General features: G+C 37.0%; 2 protein-coding genes across 5 annotated transcripts in view; one reads left to right on the top strand and one right to left on the bottom strand.

Moving 5' to 3' along the window:
• Positions 1-12063, bottom strand: part of LOC127509938 (gastrula zinc finger protein XlCGF52.1-like) — a 316344-nt gene that overhangs the window by 108724 nt on the left and 195557 nt on the right. The gene's annotated exons all lie outside the window — the stretch shown is intronic.
• Positions 3245-9227, top strand: LOC127510016 (uncharacterized). Of its 2 annotated transcripts, XR_007929421.1 has the most exons (9): positions 3245-3479; positions 4291-4854; positions 5240-5560; positions 5657-5971; positions 6278-6597; positions 7642-7725; positions 7821-7849; positions 8231-8302; positions 8448-9227. XR_007929421.1 is itself a non-coding variant. In XM_051889499.1 (4 exons), exons 2-4 carry the CDS (start codon positions 4794-4796, stop codon positions 6010-6012), a joined length of 738 nt encoding a protein of 245 aa, XP_051745459.1. In that variant the 5' UTR covers positions 3245-3479; positions 4291-4793; the 3' UTR covers positions 6013-6401. The 2 variants fall into 2 exon arrangements, 1 of the variants encoding a protein (XP_051745459.1); XM_051889499.1 differs by lacking the exons at positions 7642-7725; positions 7821-7849; positions 8231-8302; positions 8448-9227 and having other exon boundaries at positions 5657-6401.

Raw genomic sequence — 12063 nt, 5'->3', positions numbered from 1 at the left:
TGAGCAAAGACTCATTTGCATTTAGGACAAGTATTTAAGCAAAAATATTCATGTGTCTTATTCAATGGGAAAAAACATCTCAAGTCAAGAGTAAACAACACAGGCAGCGTCCGGGGGTGAGCTGTGTTAAACTGTATGTAAATTAGTTCATTTTAAACACTTGATGCGAAGCATTTTCATGTTTAGGACAGCTTAGCTTGTGTGCTTTTCATTGTGTGATCTTTCTTTTTTTCCTTATAAAAAGATTACAAAAAGTTGCAAAGAATACTTGAGGGACAAAGAAAGTGCATCATGTTTGTGAATTTGTTCAAAATTGAGGTACTTGAGAAAGGGATAACAGAGCAATTCAGGAACATTCTATTGATTTCTTTAATGTACAGTTCATAACACTTTATTACTGGTGTCAGATAAGAGAGGAGGATGCAAATGAACCTAACGAACATTCTTATTTTACACATTTAATTTGCATTTCTAGTATTTTATCTAGAGTCTTAAATCTTTACACTTTGTCATTGTCTTCCAAAAGGTAGGGACACACCAAACCGATGCCAAAGAACTAGCGCTGATGAAAACCGACCGTGTTGTTGCCTCGCATAGCCTGCATCAGAGGGGAAACTGCACATGAACACACCAAGAGAACTACAGCCCACTGTCAGCCAGCACATGCTGACTTTCAATAGAAATTACTTCGGGGACCTTGATAGAAATGTAGTGGAGTGACAAGTATGATATTTGTCTTTCAAATGTAGTGAAGTTAAAGTCATAAGTTTCCAGAAAAAATAGGCTACTCAAGTAAAGTACAGATACTCAAAAAGTGTCCTTAAGTACTCATGTAAATGTACTTCGTTACAGTCTTCATAGGAAAATCAAGGCCAGGGGGCTCGAGCCCCTGTCCTTTTTCGAAATTAATCAAAAGTGCCCCTCTCAAACAAATAGCAATGATAATATTGTGGTCAATAAAACAAAATGCATTTAAATTATAATTAACATGACAATGTGTACAATAGTAACTAATCGCTCAAAAGCCGGAAAATTCCAATTTATTTTTACATATTTGTCAGTCTGAGGCGTTGCTATGAGTTGCGTGCATTTTGATTGGCTGACTGATTTTCCACAATCTGTTCAGGGCTGCGTTCATCCCCGACAAAACGTTGCAAAACAGTTTTTTTTAAACGGAAACGGTGGTGCGTTGAACATCCTGTTCTGATGACGCAAGAGTTGCAACTATGGCAGCTGAGAAGGCCATTCTTTGTGTTCTTTTTGAAGAATTGATATGCTATGTTTTTACTAAAAAACTCTTATGACAAACCTGTCTTCTAATATCTTCAATTGTTGCAGCGGACACATTTGTAAACGACTTTACTTTGACCAATTGTGGGAGCTGTCTCTTTAATACCGCGTGGTTTATGTTGCAGCTGACTGGGTTGACATTTCTGACACACCCACCAAACAAGAGAAAACGTATCTCAAACCCCGTTGCACACCGTTTCCAGGAAACATGTCGTTCAACCCGAAAATGTCGCGCACCGGTGTGAGCTTGAACGTGCCCCAGGCTCTCGAGCCATATATGGTGAGTGCCTATATGGCTCGATGGGAGAAAAAAATACACCAAACAATTTTTTTTTAAAACTTTTTTTTTCATCAGTAATAAAAGCTGTGTCGATTTAATAAAAAACCTATATATTACATATTTTAAAATATTACACAATTCATCAATGCCCGTTTGTCATGTATAATACACCAACCAATCCTGATCTGGCACAACAAGTTCAAATTTCATTGGACGGACAGACGGACGGACACAATCCAACCGTCTCCATTGACTTTGTATTGCGTGAGGCTGCCTCTGTCATTTCTGACTTATAACATAAAACAGAACAATGGGGGCGGGTCTTTGCGAACATTCAATTGTCAGCATAATTTTGCCAGAAATGCAGAAATAAGCTGACGTTTTGTCTTATTTGTAACTCTTTGGTAGATTTTACATTTATAATTTCTATTACATTACTAATAATACTATTAACTACTACTATAAAACGTCTTGGTTACGTATGTAACCCTTGTTCCCTGAAGGAGGGAACGGAGACGTATGTCAGTAGTGACCGACGAATTAGGATATCGCCAGAGAGCCCTATCAGCTTCGAGTGAAACTAAACAAGCCAATGGAATTGGTATGCGATATTTGCATAGCGTGCACCACCCCCGCAAGGCGGGTATAAACATGGAAGCAGATGCAATCGCACTCTGTTTTTCAATGAGGAGACAACCTGAGTCTGCGCTACAGCGAGGGCACAGGAACTGTGGCGACGGGACGTACGTCTCCGTTCCCTCCTTCAGGGAACGAGGGTTACATACGTAACCGAGACGATTTAGAAGTTAATGCACACACTGCCTTATGTGCAGATAAATAATAATGCCTAATAATTAATAGTAGCATAACTGTCAATGTGAGGGGTCAAGAAACAATAACAAAGCATATATTAGGCATATAATTAATAATGAATGCACATATTGTGAATTAATTTAATAAACTTAGCTACTTTCCTGGTAGCCTTCAGTACATTATTTTCTGAAATGATTCATAAAAGATATAAATATAAGTTGACTCTATATTTATTTTCTACATTGATAGAAATGGAAAATGAAAAGACTATCGGTCAAATCTCAGCTTTAGGAGGGGAATAGACAAAGGGGACTGAGGGGAAAAAAAGAAAGAGGAAGTGATGATGGAGATGACAAGGACAGATTTTAAAGCTATTATTGTCCCATTTGTTTGGCCTTCAGAAAGAAGAGGAAGTGCCATCAGAATGATTGAGAATCATCAGTCTAAACTGGGTTCAGAGATGTTCGCTGAAATTGAGTTCTGAGTAACATGTTTCCTATCCTCAACAGTGAGATCACAGCTCTGAAAACGCGACAACTGCTATAATTAAATCACTATTTTAGTTATGGATGTGTAGATGTGGATGGATGTGTGGCTATCGACCATCTCAGTATTTTGTTTAGAAAGACTCTTGAATAGATGCAAAATGTCACTGTAAAACTTCATACAGACTCTGAGTGTCACGAATGTGGCTCCTTTGGCCCTTCCTCCGGACTACCGGAGGGAGCCATCACCGGAATACTGATCAGTTCTCATTCGGACTACGTTTCCCATGGGCCCTCATTCCTGGGACTGATTGCACACACACCTGCACCGCATCACACTCACACTATATAAGACACACTCACACACACACACACACACACATACATCGCGAAGTCTTGATTTGCCTTGGTGATCATTTCTGAGCGTTTTTCTGTGGACTGTTTATTCCCTGCGACCCTTTGCTGCCTACCCTGATCTTTGCCTGTTTCCTGGACTGTGATTGTTTGCTGCCTGCCCTGATCCTTGCCTGTACCCTGATTCTGTTTGTCTGCCGCCTGCCTCGACCATTGCCTGTTACTGTTTATGCCTCTGCCTTTGCCCTGTCTACTCTGTAAGTCCTTTTAATAAACTAGCTGCAAATGGATCCACATTCTGTCGACCCATCATTACACTGAGTTTGTTTGATTTAATTGATTCCTTAATCACATGTATCATAATCATTATAGAGATCCAACAAACAAATGACCTTTTATGTAATGTGCACTCATTATTTTATTCTTAGGCGGTGTTTTATTTGTTCAGTTGCTGTAGGTTTTTTGTTAATGCATCTTTGGAAATTGAGGGGAGGGCAGGGTCTGAAATGCATCATAAAGAGGGTGAGATATGTCAGATATAATGTGATGGGTTTTCTTTATCACCTGAATATCAAACAAATCTAACAACCCAGGCAATTTCACACCCAATACTTTACTCCAGTTATTTACTTTCTTTTGTTTTGACCTTTAAACCAACAAATCAATAAAAATGTTAAAATCGATTTAATAGGATATGCTTTATAAAAAGCAGTTATCAATGTCCTGTCAATATTAAATTTGACTAATTTCCACAGACAATAAAGTCTTTTGTTGGCTCATCTTACACAGTCTGTCAGTATTCTCTACAAAATGTATTATCTAATTTATTTATTAATTTATTATTGCTAATAATGCCTAGGTACTTATAACTTTCAACCAATTCAATCGAATGATTAGCTGTCACGGCTGGTAATCCGCTGTCTCATTCTGGTCTTGTGTGTTTGTGTGTGTGTTTTGTCACGCTGATTGTTTCATGTGGGCGTCACCGCTGATTACCAGTGATCAGCGGCAGCTGAATGTCATCTACCAGCCTATTTATTGCCCTGTCTTTCGTCCCATGTTTGTCAGATCGTTGCTGGAGATCGCACGTGCTGCTTCCTGTTCTCCTGTGTGTTCCTCAGTCTGAGTCGTCGTGTCGTGCTGTTCCGGTTCCGATTCCTATTCCTGTCTCGTTTGGATTTCTCACCTGGTGTTCTCCTTTCACTCCGGGTACTCTACACACGGTCTTCACTCTTCTGTTCAGGATTGCCCATCGAAGTCCCTGTGTCACCACTCTCCTGCTGGCTGCAACGTGTTGGACTTTACTGTTTTCTCAATAAAGAGATTTTTACTTGCAACTTGCATCCGCGTATGACTCCCGTGACATTATCAACAATCGTACATGGGACTGCTGCATGATTTCGCCACAGATCGATGCATATGTCCTTAGTTTTCTAAGCATTCAGAAGTAGACCAACCTCTCCACACAAATTTGCAAAATACTCGGCAATATGCCCATGTTCCCTTTCCTCAGGTTTGAGTGAAGAGCTGTAACTATATATAATGAAGAGAAAGACTGTCAGAAACAGAAAATGGCTGATAAGTGTGATCTGTGTCTGCTGGGACTGATCGTTCTCTCTTCACTTCTCACAGGTAAAGAAATCTGGATTTTCTTTAAAGACATTTAGTGGAATTAGTCTGGAAAGAGTTGATTTGAACATGCTCAGTTTATTCTTGCACACATTCACGTTGTGATCTCAGAGTTGTGTATTGATACATACAGATCATACTGTATTATTCCTGATACTGGACATAGTCACTCAAACATCTGATGATCAACAATTATCTTCATATTAAGAGATCTGAACAGCTCTCTGATCAAGTAAAATACTTTATTCTGGAGAGTGTGATGTTTGTGTGGAGTGAAGAAAAAAATACTGTATGATCCGCATCTTTTGCTTTTTATGCTGGTATGCTTTATGTTTTCATTTATTAATATACAACATAATGATCACTCAAATATACTCAAATATTTCAGGTACCTGTGGAGTGGATGATGGTCGTGTGTTCAACAGATCTGGTGAAAATGTCCGTCTGCCCTGTAATAATGCTCTTTCTGAATGTACAACAACTACATGGAACTATAACAGATTCAGACATTCAGCAGCAGCTGAACTGATTGGTTTAGGGATAAAGAAGAAAGAGACAGAGAGACATGAGAGACTGAGTCTGGGGTCTGACTGCTCTCTGAACATCAAGAACGTCACAGAAGAAGATTATGGATCTTACACCTGCCGACAATTTGTGAATGACAAACAACAAGGACCTGATGCACGTGTTTTCCTGCATGTTCTTCATGGTAATTTATGATTATGTGGACAATTTAAAAAGGGCAAATTCTTCCTTTAAACTCAGATGATTACTGAAGAGTCTGTGATTTGTATCTTGTGTTCAGTTTCAGTCTCTCCATCATCATCATCCTCACAGACTGAGATCAGTCCAGGCCGCTCTGTGACTCTCTCCTGTCAGTTGTATTCAGTCTCCTGTGATTATTTGGTTCGTTCTGAAGGAATTGATCTGTTGTGGGTGAATCAGACTGGTGTTGATCTGAAGACAGACTCCAGATATCAGATATTATTCTCATCAGATCACTGTAACATCAGTCTGACTACAACACTTCTGAATGAAGATGACAACAGAGAGTGGAGATGTCAGCTTACTCTCAGAAATCAACTCGAGACCTCAGACAGATACACTGTCAAGTATTCAGGTGAGGAAACAATCTCAGGAATCAGTTTTAGATCCTCATAATGTCAGTAACAACAAGGACTATTTGTATGACTGAACCATAACAAACCGAGGGAACAAAATCTTCTTTGACAGAAGAGTAGCTCAAAGCATCGCTTCAAATGAATGAACTGCAGTGAAGTTTTAACAGTCCAACAAGTGCTGCTGGAAATGATGAAGGAACTGAAACTTGACAGCAAAAATTGTAACTTTTTATGTAATGTGATGATCAAAGTTAAAATATGATTGTACAGTATGATCCATCTGAACTAACATTCACCCTTTACAGCTCAAAATGATTCAACGACAGCAGTGATTCCAGTCCACAACACAAACTCTCAGGATCTCTCAACAATAAAAACACCAGAAACTAAAGATCACAGATACTGTTTTCTTCTCATGAATCAATTTTGGAAGAGTCTCTATTAGAGTTGCATAACAATACAGTTATCTTGTGTGCGTACTAATTAAATATGATTGTCATATTCTACAGTATGATCCATCTGAACTAATATTCACCCTTTACAGCTCAAGATGATTCAACGACAGCAGTGATTCCAGTCCACATCACGAACTCAACTATAAACACACACAAGGCTTCTACACAAGGTAAAAAATTACTTTATGCATGTCATAGTTGATATGAGCAATGAAGGACAAGAACAACATGATTATGAGTTCGCAAGGAAGCTGCAGCTTCAATAGTCTTTTTTGTATATTATTTTTTAATGAAAATTGATGGAAGACTGAATTTTTTTTTTTCTTTTTTCTATTTGTTCAACTGAATGTACTGGAATCTACTCAATATAATTGAGCTGATATTACTGAATAAGTTCAAACGGAACTTTTACTTTTAAATCTAACATAACATTATCAAGTAGAGCTTTTGTCCAAAATACTTGAGTTTTTGTAGATCAAACAAATTAACTGTGGATTGTAAGAACTACTTTAAATAGTTGTGTGGAACCACTTGACACTATTTGAAGTAAATCCAATGTTCCAATTATTATTTATTATTATTATTCATTTATTTATTTTTTAAAGTCCTCTAGTCAGGAACATGGAAAATAGGCATTCTTCACGTTTAATGGCTATTAAAAAAAAAAAAAAAAAAAAAAACTTGCAGTTTGTGTCAAAGCAAAATCACTTGTTTTAGATAGTGCCTGATTTGTGAAAACTTTGTGAACATTTTTTAATATTTCATTGTTTCTCACTGCTCATTTTGTGTAATAATGGCATACATCGGCTATGCCGATCAATGAACAGTCCAAGCCATTAGATAAATCAGCTTTATAAGACAAAAAATCTTGATGGGCCATACTAGGCTCAAAGACTATTCTGGGGTGTGTTTCCCAAAAGCATCGTTAAACAAATATAGTCACAAGTTCTGCTGAACTCTGCTGGTAAAGACGGAGCTACAGAAAAAAGGCTTTTAAAAGTCAAACTGTAAGAAGTGAAGCTGGTACTGCTGTTTTTGGAGCTGAACTTTCAATAAAATCCTCTTCATAAGTACCTCACAAGTGTCAATTTTCTTCATGATAATAATAATTATGCTGTTAAATGTGCCATTTATCATTTTATTTGTAGTAGTTGTTTTTATATATTTGGTTAAACAGTAATGCTAAATGTGTCTCTCTATTGTCTCTCTCTCAGTGATTGTGATTGCGATTGTCGTCGCTTCATTTGCTGTTCTCCTTCTTGCTCTTATTCTCTGGATGATTCGTAAAAAAGGAGCAGGTGAATTTTATAATTCTTCTAGACACCGATTGTCATCTGCATTAGAGACTGTTTGTCCGTTTGATCATAAATATTCTCATGACATTATGTTTCAGATAACAGAAGAGGGACTGATGACTCTGTGGTGAGTATCGCAGGTTGATCCATGAGATCAAGTGTTTATAAGCTCTGCTCCACAGTGGATTTGTACTTTTTTTCTGCTCTAAAGTCACAGAGAAGAATAAATAAGATGGAACCAATTAAGCAGTCATTTCCATTCATCATACTGCCAGCGAACAATATGATCATATTCAATAATTTTTCTTTTGTGTTTATATTTCAGTTGCTGTTGTAATTTTCTGTCATAACCTCATGTGTTTATAATAGATTTTTACAAAACTTGTAGATGAAGTTGTCACATGACGCTCGTTTTACACACATTTTACCTGAAGCATTTACACCACCTGAGTAAAATAGTAGAACGGCCTTTAATAGCTTGGTTTGTCATATTTCCATTGATGTTTAGAAGCAGACAGATGATCATGTGACTTATGCTGAGGTCACTGCGTACAGTAAAAACCAAGACAAAAAGAACAAGGTGAGAAACACTTCCTTGAAGTTCTCCAGCTTCTCTCAACATGATAGTTTGTGTTTTCTTCTTATATGCATTTCTTCATGAATTGAGTTCAAACATCATGCTGTAATAATTGTGTGTTGAAACAATAACTGTGATGTTCATTCAGGTTCGCTGTGATGATAAAGTGACTTATTCTTCCATCAGAGGAGCAACAGCTGGATCTCAGGAAAACTGCAGTGAACTTTATGCCTCTGTGAACAAGATCCGTCACAAACCAGTCAAATAATTATACGAAAACCACATGAGCAGAAGAATATAAACTAATATATTCAACTTCTAATGGCTTCATTCAGCGCCATTACAAATACGTTTATGTTCACAAACAAGCTCTGATTTCTTTGCAGTCATTGGTTATTTTGGTCAGTTTGACGTTTTTTTGTTTCTGTCTGCTTGTTGATCAGTTAATGCTAGTGTCTTTATTATTAATTCAGAGCTGCAGGTTTGTACAAAGTCTAGAAAATGAGGACAGTTTTACTCTCTTACATCATTCTCATTAAATCATGTATTTTCTCGAGCAGCTAATTAACTGTCAGCTTGCATTAATTATGAGAACAGGCAAAGCTTGATGATGTAAGCATTATGGAAGTATGACAGGAATGATAATTTGGCGTTTGAACCGTTTGAGCAGCTGCTTTCAGCAATGCTTAGATTTTATTTGTCAATAAAAAAATAGCCCATGTCAAATGTGTATTTGGTGAAATAGATTTTGCATCATTACACATATTTTCTTGTGCAGACTCAGTAGACGTGACAACCTCCTGAGGAACCTCTAATTTTATGTGCTCAAAGCTTTACAGACACAGATGCAATGGATTCTGACAGTTTCTAGATGTGAGTTTGTGTAAATCTCTGTCAGTGAGCAGAATGATCCCGTGAATGATCTCAATCATCATTACATTATTAAACAGCCAGCACAAACTATGCAAAAGCCCTTCCTGCACACTCAGTGTCTGAATTCATTCACTTGTTTTCATTCAAGTGTACTAATGTAGGGAATAGTGAAAGAGGTTATACAGGGTGGTTTCAGATACAGTATTTTATTACAGTGTTCCTGCCATATATAGATGGAAGTAAGCCTGTCTGAGAACCATTAACCTCATTCACTTCCGGTAGGATGGAACCGATTCTAAATAAAATCAACATATAATTCCAATACTTCAATATTCTGAGACATCAGATGATTCATAAACATTTGTATACTTGATAAGTTTTCATACATAACATTTTTTTTACAGTTTGGATGTTATGTCAATAGATTTTTATGTTTCAGTGTCTGTGTCGGCGGTTCTTTTGGCTTCCAAATTGCAAAGGCACAGACACTGACATGTAAAACATCTATTGACAGCATCAAAACGATACAAAATGTTATGTATGAAGACAAAACTACCATTACAATAAGCTAAAACAACAGTTTTAATTCTATAACTTTTGGACAACCTGGATATATGAGGTATCCTAACTTTAAAATTGGGATTTTCTAGACCTGGTCAAGTCATGTAATTAATCTTTCTAGTTATGCCAAGTTCTAAATTATTTTTATGGGTAGAAATTGTGAGTGATTGTGTGTTTATATTAATGTGTGTAAATGAGTAGCCTATGTATATTTAAAGTTATAACTTTCTCAATGACTAAATCATTGATGGATATGATTAGATTTATACAAAAGTCTTGACTTTGCAATAGTGCAAAAAATGTAGAGGCTCCATTCAGAGTGAGTTCCAGTGTTCATTTACAATAGAAACTTGATGTCTGATGACACTTATAGATGTAACAGTGATTGTTAATTGGCTTGTATTGTCCATCATCTTGTCTTCTGCCATGTTGGGGGGTAATTTTGTGTATGCTATTTGTGCAACAGCAGCATGTCTAACAGATCTGTTCCACCAAGACCAAATACAAATACCATGTCAGGTTTTTTTTTTTTTTTATTTATAAAAAAATAACCATAAAAATGAAATATAGAAATATAGCTGCGAGCAGCGATTAAGGGGCCAAAAAAAAAAAAAAAAAAAAAAAAAACGGGCTAAACAAGCATGGCAGGGACTTCACACCAAAAATGTGAAATTTGGAGATGATTTTAGGCAAAATGGTTGAAAAACCATAAACATAATCACTGGTAATATGATTTAATTGCTTATCACTTTTGACCAATAGGTGGCACTGTAATCAAATTGTAGTCAGTATTAGGTGACAATGACACACAGTTTGGTATCAAAGGCTTGCCAATCGTTTTGGCATCAAACCATCAACTTTATCAAATTTGGTGAAAATACAAGCTGTACGACATGGCCTAATTGGTGTCTTTGTTCTCGATATTACTATCAAGACCAATGTCATGACAAAAGCAGGCAAAAGTTATTAGCAGTTTTAAAAATGTCATTATATTTTCTGACCACAAAGTGGCACTCTCCCGAAGCATTTTGAGTATCTTCACAGATGACACATTCAGACTTCAGACACGCCAAGACATTGATAGCATTTAACAGCAAAATTCATTGTTCTCCAGATGGGCAGTAAAATAAGTACATTATTATGCAAATGATGATATATTTTCAATTGTAATTTTACTTTTCTAAATTAAATCCTAAAAAAAGTTTTTCGAAGAGAAAGACTTCTGCTAAGGTACACCTGTGTGCTCTTGGCTCCTCAGGAAGCCTCCTCATTCCTTGTTCCTCGCCTCCTCGTGGTGCAATTAGAGAATTGAGATGTCCTTTAAGATGGCTTAGTTTGATCGGTTTCCGGGTCAGAGGCTGGTCATGTGATTTCAGCAGTTTGGCGGTTTGACACATGATCCGAATCATGATTCGACATGCTGATTCATTAACGCTCCTGAAGCAGTGTTTTGAAATCGGCCATCACTATATAAGTCATTATTTTGTTGTTTTTTTGGCGCACCAAAAATATTCTTGTCGCTTTATAATATTAACATTGAACCACTGTACTCACATGAACTGATTTAAATATGTTTTTAGTGCATTAATGGATCTTGAGAGAGGAAATGTCATTGCTGGCTATGCAGGCCTCACGGAGCCATCAGATTTAATCAAAAATATTTCAATTTGTGTTCCGAAGATTAACGAAAGTCTTACGGGTGTGGAACGGCATGAGGGTGAGTAATAAATGACATTATTTTCATTTTTGGGTGAACTAACCCTTTAAGTCAACAGATGTGGACTAGTTGGCAGTCGGCCACCCTTACAAAGAGAATTATTTCTTGCATAAGCAACACCTGCAGTATAGTTAATGAAGTGACTGTGGTGAAAATGTTGGGGAGTACTTGGGAGACTCCAGGAAGAGAAAGGGAGGAGAGCACCTGTAAATGAGATCATGGAAAAGAACTGTAAGGGTGGATCTTACACTGTTTTAACAGATAAGAAAAATGTATAAAAACTGTGCCCTGGCTAGAGAGATTCAGATGAACAGCTGGCATCTCACTTTGTTGCTTGACAATAAAGTTAAATGCTTGTGAGTCCTGGAACTTCGACTCTGAGAGTTTTTCTTTGAGACCAGAACTGAAGGGACACAGAAACATTGAATTTGCCACAAGAAGTTATGCAGGCTCGCAAAACCTCTCATTAACAAAGTGTAGACATGATGTAAGTAAGAGATTTATTGTGCATTGTTGGCAGCTTCAATGATTATAACAGAACTTTGTGAGATCGCGATGAACTGACAAAGCGACAACGTAATCCTTTGAATAAAACTGTTATATATATATATAT

Source organism: Ctenopharyngodon idella, chromosome 3, assembly GCF_019924925.1.
Source record: "Ctenopharyngodon idella isolate HZGC_01 chromosome 3, HZGC01, whole genome shotgun sequence".
Lineage (NCBI taxonomy): Eukaryota > Metazoa > Chordata > Actinopteri > Cypriniformes > Xenocyprididae > Ctenopharyngodon > Ctenopharyngodon idella.
The sequence above is the reverse complement of the archived record's forward strand: the minus strand, read 5'-3'. Positions and strand labels throughout refer to the sequence as shown.